This window comes from Carassius carassius, chromosome 43 (genome assembly GCF_963082965.1).
Source record: "Carassius carassius chromosome 43, fCarCar2.1, whole genome shotgun sequence".
NCBI classification, from domain to species: domain Eukaryota; kingdom Metazoa; phylum Chordata; class Actinopteri; order Cypriniformes; family Cyprinidae; genus Carassius; species Carassius carassius.
Genome location: NC_081797.1, coordinates 20,913,589 through 20,937,294, shown reverse-complemented (window position 1 = coordinate 20,937,294; position 23,706 = coordinate 20,913,589). Strand labels below are relative to the sequence as shown.

The following is a 23,706-nucleotide window of genomic DNA, read 5'->3' as shown; positions in this document are numbered from 1 at the left end:
TTCATAAACCACGTTAACTACTCTAACTATTCTATGTATTTAATCTCCAAGCTAATCTGATTTCGTGGTGGTTGTGCTTTAAAATGAAATCACGATCACAATCCTATTTTAAGTGATGAAGGATTTTGGAAAGTCTGACAGTCATTAGTTGTCGAGCACTCTAATGTAAATCCCGTCCTGTTTACATGTTTCAAAAGATTAACGGTTGAAAACATTACAAGTCTTAAAACATGTAATAAAATGTTATCAGTTACAGTACATTACTTTTTTAAAGAAATTGATATAGTTGCACAACCTTTTAGATTTTATATAGGGTAATTTGTGATCTATAAGCTATTACAAAGTTCATAGTAACCTCCCCAAAACTGTGCGTAAAATAATTCCACCAAGGTCTCAGCTACAGCTAAACGTTAAAACAAAAACTTAAGATCCTTGTTGGCAGTTTTGTGAGGTGTGTGTGTGTGTGTGTGTGTGTGTGTGTGTGTGTGTGTGTGTGTGTGTGTGTGTGAAAACCGTGTGGTTTGAAAGAAAAATGTTTTAGCTTATATATGTGATTTTACTACAAACTATAAGCATTCTAACTAAGAAACATTATATGTTTTTATTAATTTTTTATTTTCCAACCAAACCGGTTGTTCGCAGTTAAAAAAGTCATACGAATGTTTATTGTGTTTTGAAAAGAAAGTAAGTTATGATATATAAATAATATTTTTTTGTTGTTTAACATCAACCACAATGCGTTTATGTATTTCTTCTGCTTCATGTATGCAACGGTTACCGTACACACATTCAAGAGAAATGCATAAACTCAATTGTTTTAAACAATCTAAAAAAACATTAAAAACTCTTACATTTTTTTCTTCACGCATCTATTTTCATCTGTCTCTGGACTCTTGCTAAAAACATTTAAGTGCTGACATGAATCCTACATGAAAGCTAAAAAATAATACTTTTTTAAACTATTTTAAACATCATGGTTAACAATACCATTTGGAAAGTGAGAAAGGACATCTAATCTATTGTATAAAGTTCTGTGAGACATTTGTAGCAACAAACACTTTTGGTTTCAAAGAAAACTTATGACAACTCATTTGCAATCTAATATAGGTATTTTCGTGTTTGTGACCTATTTTGTTTGTTTGTGTATTTATGTTTAATATGTATAATGTTTGAGTGTATATTTGTATTTGTTTGGTTACATGTTCATGTTTTCTGTATGTTTACATTTGTGTGTGTGTGTGTGTGTGTGTGTGTGTGTGTGTGTGTGTGTGTTTATGATTGTATGGTTGTGTTTGTGTACTTGTTTGCATTCTCAGTACGTCTATGTTGAGGTTGAAAGATCTAGGGGTTAATAAAAATTATAAATGTAACTAAAATAAACTAAATTAATTCGAATTAAACTAAATTTTTCTATTATCTGACTTGTTAAAAGATTTCACATCCTTTTGACCAGTAAATGAACTTTCAGCTAACCTTGCGATCACAGACCTAAGTAATAAAGTTGAAATTGTCACCCTTTGATCACTGAATACACAAACATTTTTTTTTTGCTTTAGCTGACCAGCAGCACACCATTTACAACACCAGAACCCCGGAAAACTAATTAGATTACAGTTGAGTTGCAAACCCCAAAAACCTTTAGATGTTTTACAGTCTTCGCTGACATGGTCGTAACAGTAAACACAAAGACACCAGACGCGTTTCTACGCACTACTTGAGATCAAATATTTAGCCTTTCCTGTAATGTTGTAAAAGTTTAGACGTTTTACGATACAAATGATAACAAGTCTTTGGCAAGAAAATCAAAGACTTTCCAAAACATTTCATTCCAGTTAGATTTGTGTTTGCCTAAACGCATGTTTTAATTGATATAGCAACGATATAGCAATGATAGATGTTAATATTGACAACATAAAAGACGTATTCATGGATTTAGACTACTAAAGTATGTGTGAGTGACTTATTAAAATTAAATAAATTTTCCAACAAGGAATTTTTGTTGAGATGAAAAAATTTTATAGATGCTTTAAACATTAAAAACATAAAGACGTACATTACTGGTAGATTTGCAAATACGGTCTGAGATTACACTCAATTTTTGTTCACACTCTGTACATCATAAAACAAAATAAATGTAAAATAAATAAAACAACACTTAAGAAAAAAGAAAAATATAATGATAATGTAGGGGAGAGTAACAGATTTTCGAAGAATAATGAAGAATACAAAAATCTTGCTTTGGGACTTTTCATTCCTTTTAACGTCTCCAAATACATCACAAATTCCTCTTTAAACGCCACTAAACGTGGTGGAATTTTGAAAAACATACATTTATGAATGTAGAATTTTGTGCCAGAAGTTAATATTAACAAAATAAAAGACATATCCAATGATTAAGGCTACTAAAGTAAGTGTGAGTGGCTTATTACAATAAAATAAAACATCAAGGACTTTTGTTTAGATTAAAAATAAAGAGCATATATATAGAATACCAGAAAGAACATCTAATCATCCGTCTGTTTATACTACAGAAATGATTGTCATATTTTTGGCTCTTCAGTGGGTTTGAACACATTAATATACCTAAAGTAGTCATATGTTCAGACTCATTTTCAGTACTATCAAGTTTAAAGAGTGGTGAAGCTTCTACTAGACAAGACATTTTGTCAGTCATTTTACAGAGTTTGTTCAGAATACAAGCAAACAAGTATTTATTTTGTATGTATACCCACACATATAGGTAATGAAGGTAATGAAAGTAGTGGTCCAGATAAAAGCATTAAAATGTCAGACATCGTATTTAATACTCCAATGAGTAAATTTGAAATAAAAGGTCTAATTAAAAAATAAATAAAAAATAAAAAGATACGTGTCAAATTAAATGGGTTGGTTAGAATAAAGGACGGCATTTATATAATATTCAAAGAACAGTTGGAAATGAAAGGAGAATTTTTGGGAATAGAAGGGAAGATCTCGCCATAGAATTGGACACATTGCACTTAATTAGTCATTATTTATAAGATGAAATACATGTGTCTGGACTTTGTGTTAAATGTGATCTTCTGAAACAGTTTAACCTATTTTAATAAAATGTAAAAGATATGACAACGAAAGATTACAACTTACAGAAGCACTTAATATAGAAATAAATCAGATCTCATTTTAGATTTTGTTAAATAAAGATGTGGCTATAGAAATGTTTCACAGATTAAGTATCTCAAAGAGTTGATAAACTGTATTTAAAGAATCACTACTAAGTTTATTATTACCATTAATTTTATTTTTGTATTTCTTTTATCTCTTATGTTTGAGTTAGTTTTCATTAACGTCAATGCTCCACACTCCTGCCCTGTAGGTGGCGGTAAATGCACCTAAAGCCTTGCGTGAAGGAGGAAGAAGGAGTGGTTTGAGTGGGACCGGACGTAAGCATTCTGAGTGTGTCTGCGGCGCTGGGAGGTTGTTTTATGGAAGGCTTCGCAAATTCTGCTGGGAGATCTTTTTATTTTCACTAATTGTAGTTAGTGGTAAAGTACAGCATAGTTTTGACAAGTATCTTGTGCTGGTGTTTTAAAGACGGGGTCCGATGTATTTTCTTTGAGATCAGCGTTAATGCCTAAGTTACCTTTTTTTTTTTTTTTTTTTTTTTTACTTTTCACCCGACGTGACAAACGCCTACTTTGTTGGTTTGTAACATTGCTTTACGTTAGCTTCTTCTTTTTAGTTTGAGCCGGAGACGTCGTAACACTTTGCTGTGAGATCTTTTTTTTTCTTTATTTTAACTCTCTTGTCAGTAAGAGAGTCTCGATTTTTTAAATTGTAGTTAGTGGTAAAGTACTGCATAGATTTGACAAGTATCTTGTCTGGTTTATTTTATTTTAGATCCGCGTAATGCCTACCTCTTTTTTCTTTTGTTTTAACTTTTTCTAACATCGTGACAAAACGCCAAGTTTCCTGGTTTGTATCGTTTCTTTACATTCGCTTCTTTTTTAGTATGAGGTAAGGTACAAATGCTAAAACTCTATTACCAAGTTTTCTTTCTTTTCTAGCTGGTAACAAACCTTAAAAGTTTTTAAATTGTAATGCTACAAGCTCTCACATCTTTTTCACATGTTGCTTAACGAAAACATTTCTGATAGTTTTTGACTTGTTTGGTTGTTTTAGATAAATAACCAGTAACCTAGTTTTATTTTTTATTTCATTTGTTACAACTTTTACAACGTTTTTACACTTTTCCAACTACGAAAATGATCATTACATTGTTTCCATTTCTGTTTGTGTTTATAACCTTTTTCTTGAAAATGCCCTGTGTACTTAAAACCTTAATAAAATCTTCCCTTACACCATTTTCATGATTTCGCCCTTTTCAGAGTTTAAAAAAAGCACATAGCTTCCCAACACTTCTCCCTCCCACCGAAAATCCTTCTTGGGTTCATAAGTTCATATTTAGGTCACTGGGGTGTACAGGGAGGGGAGAGGGGGTGTACAAACAGGTATCCAGAACAGATGGCTTTTATGACCCTCATCAATCAAATTTTTTGAGACAAGCAGCCCTGGATCCTTTCTACCGGGGACAGTCTTGTGCATGCACTGTCACATACACAAGCTCTCAAGTGACTAAGACCTCAAGTGTGGGTATTTGGAAAGGGGAAAAGTCTTTAAAATGATCCCTAAATACAGTCGCACATCTCTTAATAATTCAGTAATTCAATTTAACACTTGTATGATATTGTACAAGCCCCTGGACAATCGCATCTGACACTATCACAATATTGGAAAATCAGTTGCCCCACACAGTCAGAAAGTTTATATTGTTCATGTGTGTAACGGGACTGTAAGTCTCGCCTCGTAGGGGAAAATTAAAACACTACCTTGGAAGACTTAAAAGCGAAAGGATCTTAGTCCCCGCTCGAGTGCTTTGAGCCTCAATATGCAATATGTTAATGTATATGTTTTCTCTTACACTATTTTATACTACAGGAATAGGTAGCGTAGGCTTCAGGTGAGTATGTCGACACGGTGGCTTCCTGAAGTGTATGTAAGTGAAAAATAAATTGAAATTCACAACCCCACCCACCTAATCCTAATAGTGTAAGTGAGACGCCCCTACCCCAAGGTAAGTTCAAAAATAACTGTCAAATGTTTCACGTTTTAACAATTAGCAATTTATTTTCCTTCTCTCTGTAAATTCTATTACTTCAGATAGTTAACACTTTCCAAACAAGCCTCTTTTAACACCTCAAAAGTGTTTCCCCAAAATGAATGTCAGAATAGGGCACAAACTCATCTACAAACAACACTGGATGTTGATGACCCTTATAGTTCAACACAAATTATTCATTTCAAAGAACCTCTTTCAATTGAATAGATAACACTGACTTCACTTAAATGACTCACTTCTAACAACTCATTTCGAATGTAGGTGACCTTGAAATCACTTAAACGATTCCCATGAATCAATTTGATGATTCAGTTTCCAAACAACTCAGTTATTACAAACACAGTTCAAATTGACAGTTGAAACCCTCAGTTTGTTCAAACACTCAGTTCAGTTCACACTATATCAGTGACATGTTCGTGTGTGTGTGTGTGTATCGAACTGTAGTACCAGTCTGTGGCAACGACAACTTTGATGTGATGACTTGCGATGACTTGCAATGACTTGCGATGACTTGCGATGACTTGAACAACAGCTGTAACGATGTAATGAACAGCTGAGACAGGACAGTGAGATGTCGTAAGGATGGCAGGGCAAATAAAAATAAAAAAAATAAAAATAAAAAACACAAGAAAGTTTCAGCACGGCCCAGGAAAAACTCAGGAACTTTCTGGAACAAAATGGCGCAGCTCAGCCAGCTCACACGCGGCACGCATAGATCGAATGATCTGAATCACACACAAAAATGTCTCTCAAGAACAAATTTTGATCATGGACGATCATCAGTCGCTAAAAAAACAAAAAAAACGAATCACTCCTTCAAAATCGATCGTTCAGCTCACATACGCATTCTCGCGCACTAACAAGTGCACTTAAGTGATTCACCAACAAAAAAATAAATGTCTCTCGTTCCAAAACAGTCTGTAGATCACCCAGAAAAACAGTAGGACGCTCAAAATTTCTTAGTCATACTAACGTTACGGAAAAACAAATGTTCTGGATTAAACTCACGGCTTTAGCAACTCTCTCTCGTGCTCTCAGCCAGTCTCCAACACCGTTCTCCGTCCGATGACGCGATCGACCGAAATTCTGTTTCAACTGTGTCTACAGTCTCACATGACAATGTTGATGTACACTATTACTCACGAAACTTAATCCGAACTTGCATCACTGTTTTACATTACAGCTTAAACGGAAAAATATCGACCTCTTGTACAGCAATCATGGCGTGTCTCTCTCGTAAAACTATTGCGCTCTCTTCTTCTTCCCAGACGTCTTTTCATCTCCCGCAAGCACGCCGGAGAAAGAAAAACCTGTCAAAATAAAAGTCCCCATAGAGAAAAATACCTCTGTTACATTCCCCCCTGCTAAACCCTGCCATACCATCGACATCTCCAGACAGCCTGCCCCTGGAACATAAACAGAACACAATTTAAAAGTGCAACATTGTACAAAATACATTCTTTTCAATCTCAAACAAGTTCATCCATATTCCTCATCACAACCTCAGTTAATTTTTCTTCTTTCTACCTTATTTCATCAGATAATCAGCTCTATACCTCACAGGTAATTTACCACGAGTTTGCCTTTGAGAGCGTCTGAGCTCTGGAACATTTTCACATTCAACATCTGAAATGTCAGCATCATCAGAAACTTCTTGTACTCCCAACTCTACTTCAGAGACCACATCTTCCACTACATTCCCCTGTTCTTGTGTTACACTCCCTCTTTGTTCTACATCAATGGTTTCCATCTGTACCACCCCTTTATCTTTACTCTGTCTATGTGCAGTGGCTGGAAAACAAACAAGATCTGGGAATTCGGTTTCGGAGTCTGACTGGTTTACGGGCCTACATGTGGTTGTAAGTGGCATAACAGGTGACAAAGGAAAGGTGCAGTGACGGAGCTGATCTCTGTGTACTACTCTGGATGGACCCCCCTTTTCAGGTTTGATAGTAAATACAGGTATGTCTGAATGATTCTGCTTTACTACAATGTACGGTGCATGTTCCCACTTGTCTTGAATCTTATTTCTGCCCCTATGTTTGTGATTACGTAGCAACACACGGTCACCCGGCCTTACAAGCGCTCCAGAAGATTTGCGGTCATACACTCTTTTCCGTCTCTTGGAAGCTTCCTGTGCGACCATATTTGCGACTTCTATGGCAGTCTTTAGTCGACCATGATGACTCTTCACCCATTCGTCCAAGTCTTCTGCATCACTTTCCTCCACATCCTTTCCACCCAACACATCTAATGGAAGGCGCGCATCCCTCCCAAACATCAAGTAAAAGGGAGAATAGCCAGTAGATGAGTGGACGTGATTGTTGTATGCCATTACTAGCTCAGGTAGGTGAGTTTTCCAGTCTTTCTTTTTCTCAGGTGTCAACGTTCTCAGCATATCATGCATTGTGCGGTTGAACCGCTCGCACTGAGAGTTTCCTTGAGGATGGTAGGGACTTGTACGACTTTTTCCAATACAATAGGCTTTACAGAGTTCCTTGATCACTTGCGCCTCGAAACATCTTCCCTGATCTGAATGCAGACGAGCTGGGCACCCGTAGCAGACGAACCAATGTTTGATGAGGGCCTTTGCAGTGGTACTCGCTGTTTGGTTCTTGGTTGGGACGGCAACTGTAAACCGGGTAAACATATCAGTGAGAACCAGTACATTTTCATACCCTCCTGAGGACATTTCCAGCTGAGTATAGTCCATTGCCAGCACTTCTAAAGGAGCAGTGACATTGCTACAGGTCATCGGAGCTCGGATTCTTGGAAAGACATCCTTTGCAAGGGTACATCTTTTACACTGTGCTATCCATCCTTGAAAATCCGTAGACATTTTAGGCCAATAGTAGCTCCGCCTCATCAGTGTCAGAGTACTCTTTTCTCCGAAATGACCCCCATGCTCATGTTGACTGTCATAAACTGATCGCTGTAATGGGACCGGAACAACCAGCTGCTTAATTTTTTCTCCATCCCTTGGATCAAGAATGCATCTAAACATCACTCCATTATGCAGTTGAAGACGTTCAAACTGTCTGTAAAGCTTTTTCGACTCTGGTGGCATACCCTGTTGTTCTGTCCTGCTTGGTTTTTTCTCTTTGAAAAGTGCATTGTACACGGGACCCATCAAGGCATCAGTTCTTTGCAGCTCCCTTATTTCATTCCAGCTGTAACCATTCAGCACTTTCTTGATGGACGCTTGTACGGCCACTTGAACATCAGTCTCGCCCTGCTTGGAGTCTTGCGCGGGCCACAGGCATGCACGCACTTCCTCAGAGTTCGGTCTGATGAAATCCTTCTCTGTGTCTTCCTGTTCTGGAACTTCACTGGAGGGCATTCTCGATAGAGCATCCGCATTGGTGTTCAGTCTTCCAGGCTTATAGAGAACCTCGAAATTAAGCTCCGCTAACTGGGCCACCCAGCGTTGCTCAACTGCACCAAGATTTGCGGTCTCCAGATAACGCAGTGGATTATGGTCAGTGATTACAGTGAACTTGGAGAACATCAGGTACTCTTTAAATTTTTCTGTTGCAGCCCACTTAAGGGCCAACAGCTCCAGTTTGAATGCACTATAGTACTTGTCATTCCGCTCTGATCCTCTCAGGCCTCTGCTAGCAAATGCAATGACGCGCTCTGCTCCACCTTGTTTTTGGCTCAATACAGCTCCGAGTCCCTGTTGACTTCCATCTGTAGTGAGGATAAACGGAAGGCCAAAGTCGGGGTAAGCAAGGACAGGTGGCGACATCAGGTATTGTCTCAATTTGTCAAACGCAGTCTGGCATTCGCTACTCCACATGAACAGTTCAGATGCTCTCCTTTTGTCTTTGCTGCCCATCAACGCATGCAATGGTTTGGCTATTTGAGCAAACTGTGGTACAAACCGCCGGTAATAACTCATGAATCCGATCAATTGTCTCACTTCTTTCACACTTTTAGGCACGGGCCAAGCATTCAAGGCACTAACCTTTTCACTGTCGACTTGGATTCCTTCAGAGGAAATCACGTGGCCCAAGAATTTTACTTCAGATCTGAAGAGAAAGCATTTGCTTGGTTTTAACTTTAGGCCATGCCGCTTCAGTCGATCAAAGACCAGCTCTAGTCTCTCACAGTGACTCTTGAAGTCTTTAGAAAACACGATAATATCATCAAGATATATCAAGAGGACATCGAAGGTCAAATCCCCGAGCACTACTCCCATAAGGCGCTGGAAGGTGGCTGGCGCGTTGCACAGCCCGAATGGCATCCGCGTCCACTCAAACAGTCCAAACGGGGTAGTGACTGCTGTCTTTTCACGATCACGCTCATTTACAGCTACCTGGAAATAGCCAGCTGTAAGATCTAAGGTGGAGAACAGCTGAGCATTTCCCAGTGCATCCAGAGATTCTTCCACTCTGGGAAGTGGATATGCGTCTTTGCATGTGACTTGATTTAACCTCCTGTAATCACAACAGAAACGCACACTGCCGTCTTTCTTCACAACTATCACTGCTGGGGATGCCCAGGGACTCGCACTCTCCTTAAGGATGCCTTGTGACACTAGGTCCTGCACGTGTTTTTTGAATTCTTGGAAAACATGTGGCGGTACCCTACGGTGCCTCTGTTTCACTGGTGGAGCTTCACCGGTATGAATGTCATGCGTTACTGACTGTGTGTACCCAAAGTCACTGTCACTTTTGGAGAATATGTCTCTGTACTTTGCTAACAACTGGTTAAGTTCCTCTCTTTGTGCAGGGGTGAGCTTTTCGTAATTCACCTGAACTGGTACTGGGGGGTTGTCAGAGATTTCGACTGCTTGAACATGCACCACTCGTCTGACATGAAGCGTCCCTTCCTCCTCTTCAAACTCCAGTGTATTCTCAGTTAACACCTCCTGTGGTTTAGAAACTACTGCCACTCTGCATCTTGGGTTAAGTCTGATTGTCCGCTCGCTCGAATTCATGACACGTACAGAAACTTTACCACCCTCAGTTTTTGTTAGCACATTAGCCACTAGCAGCCCCTTGGGTAGACTCACACCAGTGGTGGGCTCAATTAATACTTGGCACTTCACTTTAGGTGGCACTCTGCAACGACCTTCGAACACCTTTTCACTTAGTGGAGGGATGGTGACGGCCTGTTTTCCACCGACTTTGACAAACCCAATCTTGCCGTCAGGACTCAGAGTTTCGGTTTTCTCAACGCTGGCTAACATCCTTCGTATCTTTGCTTCTGCAGGTTGTCCATATTTGTTAACTGACTTCACATTCTCGCCTGTGACGAACACTGACTTGAACTCACTGATTATATTCATTCCGATTATTCCTGAAAGTCCTTTTATCTCCTCTGCTTGTGGGCTTGTGTCTGTTAGCACAAAGATGCATTTTCCTGGGAGAACCTTCCCCATACACTCCACATCAGCTTGCAGACATCCTAGAACCGGAATGTCGAGTCCATTAGCTGCAGTGAGTCGTACCCAGTGAGCAGATGACAGTCTCAACTCTTGTTCTCCGAAGTGCTTCCTAAAGTGTGACTCTGTAATAGTGGACACTTCTGAGCCTGTATCCAGTAAGCAGTTTGTCTTAACACCAGCTATTCTAACTTCGACAGTCAGACAATCTCCAAATGCACCACTTTTCAACTTCTCTGTCACGTCGTCAGTCCATTCAGCTGTATGACTTCTTATCATAGATGGCCCAGGGCTGGTTTGAGCTGTACTGGATGGAACGTTTCTTGTGTTAGTTCCAGGCATCACTGTAGAACGTCGGGACTGATCAGTTACTGTAGTTGCTTCAGTACCTTTGGGACAGTACCTGCTAGTGTGCCCAGGTTCACCACATGAATAACAGATGTATCGGCCATCACTGTCCTTTAGGGGTTGTCTTTTTGGACGACTCTGTTGAAGTTGTACTCTGCTATTACTGTGTACTGCTTGGTAAAGTTCATCTTGACGGGCGGCAATCTTCTGTATAGCTTCGTGCAGTTTTTCCAGTGTTAACGCAGAGGAAGCTTGCTCTGCATCAGCACTTACAACTCTGACACGGGGGCTGTGTTTTGGAATGTCTGGCGTTTGAGTTTCTTCTTCTTCAGCCCAAGTGATTGCGGCTTGCATCACCTGAACAAAAGTCAAACTTGCATCCTCTTTAACTCGCCTTTTCATTTCACGCCTCAGAAAATCATCTCGGAGGCCCAAGACAAGTTGTTCTTTTAACACACTTTCGGCCTCTGGAACTCTGTTTGGCTCTCTGCGCTGAACTCGGCTGAGTCTTTCTTGTAGGTCATATGCGTATGAGCGTATCATCTCACCTTGCATTTGCTTTCGTTCGTAGAAATCTTTCAGTCTGGTTCCAACTGGTACTTTGTCTCCATAGGTGTCTAGTAGGACTTGAAAGATATCATCGGTAGATTTTTCACCATCACCCAACATGAACCTCACAGTTGCTTTGGCCTCATCTTTGAGATGTTGTTTCGCCAACTCTACACAATCTTCTGCAGGTACTCTCATCACTTGGAAGGCAGATTTCATTGATGCAACCCACTCTTCAACGCTCAACTCTCCAGTTTTGGTCGAACGGCCACTGAACTCTGGCAGTTTTCTGTCCCTGGGAATGTAAATGGTAGCTGGGGGTGCTTGAGCGGTAGCCTGATGCTCGATGACAGCTCTTGCTAGTGACAGGGCCTCTCTTTGTTCAGTTCTTGCCTGGTCGAGTGCTCCCGCCTGTTCGGCAAACCGCCTCTGGATCTCCGCCATCTCCCTCTTCAGTTCCTCAAACTCTGCCATTCTTCAGCTTGTAGGCCTGGGACGTGTGACACAAAACAAAAAGGTAAATACAGTCTAATTCTATCCTGTTCGTGACGCCAAATGTAACGGGACTGTAAGTCTCGCCTCGTAGGGGAAAATTAAAACACTACCTTGGAAGACTTAAAAGCGAAAGGATCTTAGTCCCCGCTCGAGTGCTTTGAGCCTCAATATGCAATATGTTAATGTATATGTTTTCTCTTACACTATTTTATACTACAGGAATAGGTAGCGTAGGCTTCAGGTGAGTATGTCGACACGGTGGCTTCCTGAAGTGTATGTAAGTGAAAAATAAATTGAAATTCACAACCCCACCCACCTAATCCTAATAGTGTAAGTGAGACGCCCCTACCCCAAGGTAAGTTCAAAAATAACTGTCAAATGTTTCACGTTTTAACAATTAGCAATTTATTTTCCTTCTCTCTGTAAATTATATTTCTGCTGGAAGGATCTGTTTCAATAGCATAAAATACCAAAAAGTAACAAAAAAAAATAAAATAAAAATAAAAAAATTAAACAGTTTTGAGATTGTTTTGTTTTCTTGAAAGATCTTCAGATAGTTAACACTTTCCAAACAAGCCTCTTTTAACACCTCAAAAGTGTTTCCCCAAAATGAATGTCAGAATAGGGCACAAACTCATCTACAAACAACACTGGATGTTGATGACCCTTATAGTTCAACACAAATTATTCATTTCAAAGAACCTCTTTCAATTGAATAGATAACACTGACTTCACTTAAATGACTCACTTCTAACAACTCATTTCGAATGTAGGTGACCTTGAAATCACTTAAACGATTCCCATGAATCAATTTGATGATTCAGTTTCCAAACAACTCAGTTATTACAAACACAGTTCAAATTGACAGTTGAAACCCTCAGTTTGTTCAAACACTCAGTTCAGTTCACACTATATCAGTGACATGTTCGTGTGTGTGTGTGTGTATCGAACTGTAGTACCAGTCTGTGGCAACGACAACTTTGATGTGATGACTTGCGATGACTTGCAATGACTTGCGATGACTTGAACAACAGCTGTAACGATGTAATGAACAGCTGAGACAGGACAGTGAGATGTCGTAAGGATGGCAGGGCAAATAAAAAAAATAAATAAATAAATAAAAAACACAAGAAAGTTTCAGCACGGCCCAGGAAAAACTCAGGAACTTTCTGGAACAAAATGGCGCAGCTCAGCCAGCTCACACGCGGCACGCATAGATCGAATGATCTGAATCACACACAAAAATGTCTCTCAAGAACAAATTTTGATCATGGACGATCATCAGTCGCTAAAAAAACAAAAAAAACGAATCACTCCTTCAAAATCGATCGTTCAGCTCACATACGCATTCTCGCGCACTAACAAGTGCACTTAAGTGATTCACCAACAAAAAAATAAATGTCTCTCGTTCCAAAACAGTCTGTAGATCACCCAGAAAAACAGTAGGACGCTCAAAATTTCTTAGTCATACTAACGTTACGGAAAAACAAATGTTCTGGATTAAACTCACGGCTTTAGCAACTCTCTCGTGCTCTCAGCCAGTCTCCAACACCGTTCTCCGTCCGATGACGCGATCGACCGAAATTCTGTTTCAACTGTGTCTACAGTCTCACATGACAATGTTGATGTACACTATTACTCACGAAACTTAATCCGAACTTGCATCACTGTTTTACATTACAGCTTAAACGGAAAAATATCGACCTCTTGTACAGCAATCATGGCGTGTCTCTCTCGTAAAACTATTGCGCTCTCTTCTTCTTCCCAGACGTCTTTTCATCTCCCGCAAGCACGCCGGAGAAAGAAAAACCTGTCAAAATAAAAGTCCCCATAGAGAAAAATACCTCTGTTACATGTGCTTCTCATTAAATTACATAAAATAAGCCCCATCAGTTCATGTTCCCACTATACGTGATCTCCATGAGTAGAAATGCTAGTTTAATGTGTCACGTGATATATATTAAATCTTTGATTAATTTGTCAGAACCAGATCAATTACACTACTGATAACAGTCCTATTAGCATGATTTAATTTTTAAACCAACTCATATGAATATAGCCTGCTATTAATGACTTGCTTTTAATAATGGATGCATTTAACATTTAATTATACAGCATTTTTACAGAGGATGCTGTCATGGTCTAAAAAAAAACACAGTAATGTAATAATATTTCCTTCCTTTCTGTCTTACAGGATTGCTTGCAGATAACACTGTTCTCCATCATGCACAAGGACTTACCTCTCTAACTCTTTACCACCCCTGCCACACACACACAGAAATGGTTCCTGGATCAGTGACTTTAGACTTTGCAGTGGTTTGATTTTTACAGAAGATCTACCTTTGTTTTAATTAAGCTTATAATGAATACATTGTGACCTTCAAGCAACCCATATACTGTACTGTATACATAACCAGTGATGACAACAATAGTTAAAAATAGTATTTTCATATTGATAAAGCATTGTGTTCTCTTTTTCAAGCTTCATACAGTAAACTTTACTTCTGGTGCTTTTATCATAAAAAAGCATCAGTTCTCATCAGGAGTTTTAGTAAAGGACATATTCATGCACAACCATCCCCTAGTTCCAGTCATGAAGTGAATGATGTTATTGTCAAAGTTATATTTCTGCATTTTTATGTAGCAGGTGTTTGTTTTCCTGAAAACTTTATCTTTCTCCCATTGTTCAGACAATCAGTGTTTATTTGATGCTGTACTGATTGAGTTTTATAGATGATATTGCACACTTGACATGCATGTCTTCATGTTATTTTGTGAGTTTGAAACATTTACATTGTGTTGTATCACTTTTTGGTCAATATAATTTTTTTAAAGAAAATCTTTTTCCAGTTTTCTCTGAAAGACATACAGTATTTATACTTTTTTGTTTTTTAATAAAAGTATTTGCATACTGAAAATAGTTAACGTTTACAACATAACTGCCTTTTTATTCTTCATAGTTTTATTCTTCAAAAACAAGCTTGGTGACAGAGGATGAAGTGCAGTTATATGGGCACTTTGTCTTTAAATGAGTTTGACATATCAATAAATACTGGAAAATTCTTACAGAATTATGTACTTTCATTATGCTTTATTTCAGTTTTTATTCCTAGAGATCAATTGGTAAAGCAAGGCAAATCACAGAAACAAATGCGAATAATTTAATAACTTAATAATGTAACTTTTAAAGACTCCGTTTGTCCATTATTTATTTCTAAAGATACACGACAATGTATAAAGGGCTCCATTACCTTCTATGTTACATTATGGCCCCGTAGAAACAGTTTTTGTAAAAATAGGCTAAAGATTGCGTCATAACCACTCGACTCTCTGTCGCATTACCGTATAGACAGGAGGAGAAGCTCGCAGGCAATTAACTTAATATGGCGTACTGGCGTTACATTTTAAAATACTATACAAAATAATTAATCAGAATACTTACTCCTGCTCACTCACGCCAAAGAACTCCCCGCTCAAGCTCGCTGTCTCTGCAAGATTAACGATGGCAGTTTTCACGCACAGCTACTAGAAGATTTACATCTGTCAGACAGGTTGCTGACGTCATCAAGCTTAGTTTGAGTCTGTGCGTCAGCAATCCCTGGCAGAGTGGTATCATTATTGCGAAATCATGGATTCTCTCCTGTTAGCATTGATCATCAAACTAGTTTTTGTAGTGATACAATATTTATTAGAGATATTAATATTGTAGTAGATAAATGTAGTAATAAATATATTAGAAACATTTTAAAAACAAACTATTTACCATGTTCAACAATGTTTTGGTCTACTAAATATGAACACGTTAATTGGAAAAAAGTATGGTCAATAACAAATAGGTTTTTTATTAATAACAAGATTAGAGAGGTATCCCATAAAATATTACACAAAATTTACCCTGTTAAGGAACTGCTCGAACGTTTCAATTTAAATACTGAAAATACATGTGAATTCTGTAGCACTGCCAAAGAATCTTTGACTCATCTTTTTTTTTTATTGTATTTATTCAAAAATGTTTTGGTTGGATGTATCTAATTTCATTTCTAGATTGTTTGGAACCTGTATACAAATTGATCAGTATGATATTGTATTTTTTTTTTTTTTGTACAGGACAATGTTGATTCAAAAAGTACAATGTGCTTTCTTACGCAACCTTTAATTTTGCTTGGAAAATATCACATTCATGTGAAAAAATGGTCTAAAGCTAAGCCAAACTTTGAACATTTTATAAAAGAGATTAAACAATATGGTACTACATTAGATAAAATTAAGAACAAAAAAGCAAGAAAGACCTATGAAGCTTTTTGTTACTTTAAATTGTTGTAATTTTACCCCTGGCATGAATTGTTTTATTTTACATATTCTTATGAATGTTTATTTGTTTTTGTAATTGTTGTGAGATGTATATGCTTGTACAATTTTTTGTATAATTTTTGCACAATAAAAAAAAAAAAAAAAAAACAGAAACGGAAGTGCTAAAAAACGCTAAAAATGGGCTTCACTTGTCTCAATTGAGTTCCAATGGGGTCGCTGTGTCCATTTCTTTTACTGTCAATGGTGACGCTAGAGGCGCTTGACCGGTGCTTCAGTTTTTGACGCTTTGGGAGTAATGGATGGATGCACAGCGCCTGATGCGCGTGGTGGGAGTGGCTGCGCTGTATATTAATTATGTATTATTATTATTTAGGTCTTTTTCGGTTATTATTTCGAAGCTGGGTTGCTTTGCTGTTTATTGATATTTTTAAAACTATAAAGCTACATCTATCAACATTTATTTAGATGTTATCATTGTATTCATTCATTCATTTCTTTATTTTAATTATATTACTTAGGTCTTATTAGAGGTGAAATATTACAGTAAGCCAGAACACGGGCCGAGCGGGGCTCATTCTAAGCCCATTAGCCACAATCCAACGTGGACATTCATATCACAGAATCTGACAGCGATCAGCGGCTCATCAACGACAGTATGGATATCGCATTTTTAATCAGCCTTTACAATAACCTTAATTAAAACTTTTAACTTTATAGAGTCTAAAGTAAAAAAATAAAAGATCTGTAGGCCTATCTCTGATAGTTTATTTTTGTATTTATTTATTTCTTTTTTGGTTCTTTTTATTTAAACTATATTGTTACTTAATGTGAAATGCGTTAAAGTAATGTGTCAGGGACTTGATATTGAATTCTGTAATTTTAATATATATATATATATATATATATATATATATATATATATATATAAAATCAATAAAAAAAGTTTAAAAAAGAACCATTGCGCATTTTACTGCAAAAAAAGTTTGAATATGTGACTTTGTCACCAGCAATACAGTATGTTGCTCAGTTTTGTTACAGTAAATTAAGCTCCGATTTAAAAAAAAAAAGTTTTTGTGAGTTTCTTCTGTTGTCCTGTGGAAAAATAATAATAAATAAATTAATCAGAAAGTATCGTGCTGTTGCACGAAAGATGCATCCAATTGAAATGCATTAGTTAAAAAAAAACGCGCTGCAATCACGAAAATAACGAAATAAACGTGTCCCTGCCACCGAATCAATAGATTAAATTACGTGACCAAATCACGAACTGCCGTGAGACTGGGACACGCTAATTGAACGTGAAAAACAAATCTTACGATATAGTACAATTTAACCAATACATTAAATCGTGCGAATTAGTACGAATTCGTCTTGATAGGCTTTTATTAAATGCAATGAACAAATCGTACGAATTCATATGACCCAGCTCGTACGATATCATACGATTTAGCCACTTGGTTAATTCGTACGAATTAGTACGAATCCGCCGTGAGATAGGGTTGGATGTGCCATGTGCTCTCGTCAATTCTTTTGACCCCACCCATCTTGTTACCGGATTATTGATGTAATTTTCCCCACATGTGTTCCCTCGTTACCCTCTTCTTTAGCTCCCTATTTATTGTCCTTGTTTTTGCAGTCTGGTTGCTAGTTCATTGTCAAATATTTGTCTGTGCACATCGTGCCTTGCCTTGGCAGTCAAATTTTGTCTGTTTCCCCTATGGGGTAGTTTTTGTTTGTTTATTTTATTATTATTACTATTAAAGAGCCCTTCTCTCTGCATCATTGGGTCCTCACCTCATTTCTCTACCCGAACCCTTAGGGGTTACCCTAGGCTTGAAGGTGTTTTGCTGTTTTCTTTCATCCTGCTACATTTAAGCAATATCACATGACAAAAAGTGGAGCTGTACTGAATATCAGCACAGATTCAATCATAGACATGAAGCCACAGCAAAACTGTGAGTGTGACATTGCTTTTATATAACATTTCTATAAGCTATTAATGTTTACAGACTAACCTACCTTCCAGACAAAATCTAGTTATTTTTTTTCTTTTCACTGGTGAAAACCAATCTGATCCATAAGTTAACAATTATGAAACAGAAAACACAATTGCTCTGCAATCAAAAATCTAAATTAAAAATATTTGCCTCGGATTCCACTCCGTTCTCATACTCTGATCTGAAACACAAGAGGAGAGACACAAAGACTGTTTGCTATATTTAGTAATATATATAAAAATTATATGAACAATATAAATTTGTAATTTAACATTATTGTCATTGCATTGTTTATCATCTGCCTCTCATCATCAGCTGCAGTGTCTCTCAGCTGTATCAGTGCAGTCACTGTGACTCTGACTGATGGAGGTTTTTGTACGACTCTTTATCACTGTGTGAACACTCTTTTACTGTTTATCACATGGAAACTCTGACAGTAATAATCTCCTGTATCTTCAGTCTGGACTCCACTGATGGTCAGAGTGAAATCACTTCCATAGTCAGATCCACTGCCACTGAATCTAGATGGAGTTCCTGACTGGAGGCTTCTTATGTAATAAATGAGGAGTTTAGGAGCTTCTCCAGGTTTCTGCTGATACCAAGACACACAGTCATTACAGCCAGAAATCGGCTGACTGGTTTTACAGATGATTGTAACAGTTTCTCCTTGTTTGATGGATTTTATTTCTGGATTCTGAGTCACAGTCACTTGGCCCCAGATCTCTGAAATAAGACATCATATTAATTCAGTGGTTATTGGACTGTACATAAGATGTGTGTAACGTTAATTACAAAATATTTACCCTGAATGCAGAGCGTCAGAGTCCAGATGAGGATGATGATGTTGTTCATTGTTGTTGTTGTGTCTTGTATGATGATGAAGATTGTGTTCTGTTCTGCTCTCAGTCATGAAGTGTTAAACTCACAGCTCTATAAACACTCTCAGAGCACTGAAGCATGTGCTGACGATTCAAAGAAGTGGGCAGGATTCACAACAGATTGAGCTGCAAACAAAACCATACTATAGTACATTTGATTTAAAATTTTCACAAATATTATTTTGGTAACACATTAGTATAGGGACCAATTCTCACCATTAAATATTGCTTATTAGCATGACTATTTTTACCACATTGTCTGTACCTAAACTTAAAGGGTTAGTTCACTCACCCTCATGTCGTTCCAAACCTTTAAGACCACCGTTCATCTTCAGAACACAAATTAAGATGTTTTTGATGCATTCTGGGAGTTCTCTAACCCTCCAGAAACATAGTAAGAAGATCGGTAATAATCCATGTGACATCAGGGTTCATCCATAATTACGAAGCTACAACAATACTTTATTTTTTTATAATTTTTTTTTTTTTTTGCATACTAAAGTATTCTCGTAGCTTCATAATATTACGGTTGAACCCTGATGTCACATGGATTATGTTACTGATCTCCCTACTATGTTTCTGGATGTTGATCGTGTAAATTCCTATGCTGTAGGTAATATAAAAAAAGGTAATATGTATAATAAATATATATATACTGTATCTTAAAATTATTGCTATGTAAGCACATTTTGAAGATATTTAATGTGAAAGTTTTATTCTTACTTTTTGAAAATAATTTTTCTTTTTTTTCCCAAACTAAATGAGTGTCATCAACAGCTGAGGTGTTTCTACTCTCAGTGTGTTGAAGTGTTTCTCTCTCTGCTGGAGTGTGTGTTCACTCAAGTGGAATAGAGGTTTTTGTACGAGTGTTTCATTAGATTGTATCACTGTGGTTGACTTTCGGTGGAGGAACTAAACTGGTGCTCGGTAAGTCTGTCTTTTTGATTCTTCATTAAAAACTTGCAACTGAGATTGTAAAAAAAAAAATCGAAATCGAAAAATCGAAACAACAAAATTATTATTAACAATAAATGTTATTTATACAAATATTTAATCTAAAATGTCCTTTAAATAGTTTATTGTTAAAGTTTGAACTACTCATCATTCATAGATCTTTCACCCCAGTGTGTACACACACACAACCAGCAGGTTTGTAGAACATTTAAAACTGATGAGTAGTTTACACTAGAGTAAAGAATGCAGAAAGTGTTGTAAATGAAGTATTCATGCGTTTACACAACAGGTTTTGAACACTTTGTAGTGTGTACTGCAGTGTAAGGGCGACTGGTGAGAGTTAGACAGATGTCTTCTGACACACATGGAGTATTTTAACTGTGAGATAATAGTACAATGTTGATATTTCTATGATTTAGAAGTGATCAATAATATATTAACTAGTAGCTTCACTAGTAACTATACTGAAAATAAAAATTAATTGAATTTACTTTTTGTTTTTTAGATAAATAGTTGCAATCAATTTATTTTAGCTACATTTAAATAAAAACTTTCAACATTTCTATTTTGATGTAGCTAAAATATATTCTTTGCAACCACTTAACTAAAAAAAATTATATATAATGTATAATTTTATTCAGTGTATTAACCTTTTACTATGGATCTGTTTGATTATTTCGTAATGTTTAAAGATAACTTACAAGATTTATAAATCGTTAGCATATTACTTAATAATCATTTGTGAATGTATAGTCATGTTTTGTAAATGATTAGTTAATCATCATCTAATCACTTGTAAATTATTTATAACTTAATGTACAAAACATGGATAAAAATATTAACATTTCACTTATTAATTATTTATGAACATATTCATGTTTTGTAAATTATTAGTTAACTTAGTTTAATGAATTACAATTACCATTCACTTTGAAAAAACAATTCCTGTCTAAACACTTTCATAATGTTTTATTAGTTTATCACAGTTTTTTCTTTCATACATTTCTATATTGTGTTAATAGTTTTTTATTGTAGATGTCATAAACAGAAAAAAATAGATTTGATGTTAAAATGTAAAGGTAGCAACTTTCTGCAGTTTAATTATTGATTCCTAATCGGTTTTAATCCTGTTGTTCTTCTAATTCAGTGGTTTTAATAAACTTACAAATATGCATAAATCTTTTAAACTCATTTTATACTGTTATTTTCTAATTATGAACAGTAATATACTGTAACTTGTACCCACACAATGTGTATTTGAAATGTAATGTGAAACGTATAAAAACACATAAAAACAATGTAATGTTAGGATGTAAAAACTACTGGATTACTGTAGTCAGTGTCTTAGTATGTTTAGTTTTATTTATGAGGTTTGATTTAAATTTGTAAAGTGTTTGTGTTGTTTGTATATTGTAGACATTAATATCAGCTGTAGTGATGTTGAATAAGATGAATGATGAGATGGTTATGATTTTAACTGCACTCCTCATGTCTGCCGCTGAAAGTCCTGTTGAAATGCTGTGAATGCTGCAGGGCAGAAGAGTGCTGGAGCTGCAGTGTGTTTTCTCTGTGTTTGTGAATGTGTTGTGTTTGTCTCCTGCAGCTGGTCCCACAGTGAAGCCCTCAGTGTCTCTGCTGCCGCCCTCTTCTCTGCAGATCTCTGGAGACTCAGCCGCACTGCTCTGCCTGCTCAGCTCTTACTCTCCACAGGGGGCGCTGGTGAGCTGGACACTGGACGGCTCAGAGGTCACCGAGGGGGTTGTGACCAGCGCAGAGAGCGTGCAGGACGGACGCTACAGCCGCAGTAGTGTCCTGACCCTCAGCAAAGCACGCTGGGAAGCGGGAGAGCAGTACGTCTGCAGAGTAACACATGATGGAGCTCCTCATGAGGCCTCGTTCCACAAGAGTCGCTGTTAGTCGCTCGCAGTGCTGATGTTTCTCCAGCTGCTCTCTCCTGAAGATGAGCGTATCTGAGTGTCCTGTGTCAGGCAGGATTCACACGAGTCTAGTGCTGTAGTCATTTACAACTCAATACTGAAAGAGAGCTCTAGTGTCAAAGCACTGGCTGATCTTTCAATCTGCTGTGTTTGCTGCAACATTCAATAAAGCTTCTCAACAAACTCCATTTGTGTCTGACAACATCATTCAACTAACAGATAAAGATGCATGTAGTGTTTGTGCAGGTGTTTTTCAGAAGCTCGATCAGTAGCAGTAAATCTAGTCAAATAAAGCTCTTGGGGTTTGAACATGGTCTCTGGAGACAGAGCTGCTCTATTCTGAGAGGATCACAATCACTCCACCCTGACAATGCAAATGAGATTTTCATCCCACACTCCCAGAGTCACTGTTTGATTGGTTACATGATCTGGACTGAAACACACCAGTTTCACTTCTGCTATAGCAGCAGACCAGGTGAAAAATACAAGTATTTAAATATTTTTATATGGCACACTTATATTTAAATTACACCATACTAAATCCATATTAAATGTATTATCTTGAAACAATAAGTATATTAAGCATATTTCAAGATATGTTTAAGATCAGGTTTTAGCTTTTTGATATATATTTTAATATATTAAATGGTGTAAAACTGGAGCTACTTCAAGAACATTTAGTGCAATCTAATTGTATTTATTTACAGTACATGTAAAATAGTATTCTAATGTGATTCAATAACATTTTAATAGCATTTAGAAATGCATTAGCATTACAATACTAGTTTATTGATAAGTTGCATTTTTTTCTGGTATTTGATAGGCAAATAGGCAAGTATTCAACAACAAAAATCTAGTAAGCATTACAACTATCAGACACATCAAGGTAAAGCACCACATTAGCATGAAGCAATTGTACAGGGTCCCATTTGAGAGGAACAGTGTCAGGGGCAAAGAACTTCGACATGAATATGTACAGGTAAGTGTTTCAGTCCTTTATATTTACAATAAAGAATGGGTGCAGTCCAGTAACAGATGAATATGTGCCACTGGATTAGTACCACTTAGATACATTCAGAAAGCTACAGGTATCTGTGTGGTGGGGTGGGTCGGTTCTGTGTATGTAGTGTGCATGTGTGCTTTGAGTAAATTCATCCACAATATGTATTTTTTTGTTACAGAGAATCTGGGACATGGATGGAACTGCCCAGCTGCATGAATGTATTTACATTGACGAGGCTGGATTCAACCTTAGCAAAAACAGATGATGGGGACTTAATATAATTGGCCAAAAGGCAATTTTCCACATCCCGGGGCAGTGCGGGGGAAATATCACATTGTGTGCTGCCATAAGTCTTCGAGGCCTACTGCACCATCATGCCAAACTGGGTCCCTATAATGTGCAACACATCATCACATTTCTAAATGTACTTCATGATGCAGTTTGACAGGATGGTCCAGAGAAGCCAAGGTTTGTTGTTGTCTGGGATAATGTTAGTTTCCATCGGGCTGCTCTGGTCCAGAACTGGCTCACCAACCATGATCACTTTGAAGTTCTGTACTTCCCCCTTACTCGCCATTTCTAAATCCTATAGAGAATTTTTTTTTCCGCTTGGAGTTGGCGCGTATATGACCGCTAACCACATCCCCGCATACCTCTCCTACAGACAATGGACCAGACATTGAGGTG

At 37.3% G+C, this 23,706-nt stretch overlaps 1 protein-coding gene, 1 pseudogene and 1 gene segment (V, D, J or C); 2 read left to right on the top strand and 1 right to left on the bottom strand.

Moving 5' to 3' along the window:
* The window catches only part of LOC132125471 (immunoglobulin kappa variable 3-15-like), a 444,765-nt pseudogene extending 425,621 nt beyond the window's left edge, over positions 1-19,144 (bottom strand).
* LOC132125468 (uncharacterized) overlaps positions 1-23,706 on the top strand; it is a 1,183,551-nt gene that overhangs the window by 630,085 nt on the left and 529,760 nt on the right. The gene's annotated exons all lie outside the window — the stretch shown is intronic.
* LOC132124840 (immunoglobulin lambda constant 7-like) lies at positions 13,660-21,996 on the top strand. The segment is given in 2 exon segments: positions 13,660-13,675; positions 21,683-21,996. Coding segments are annotated over 2 exon segments (330 nt in total).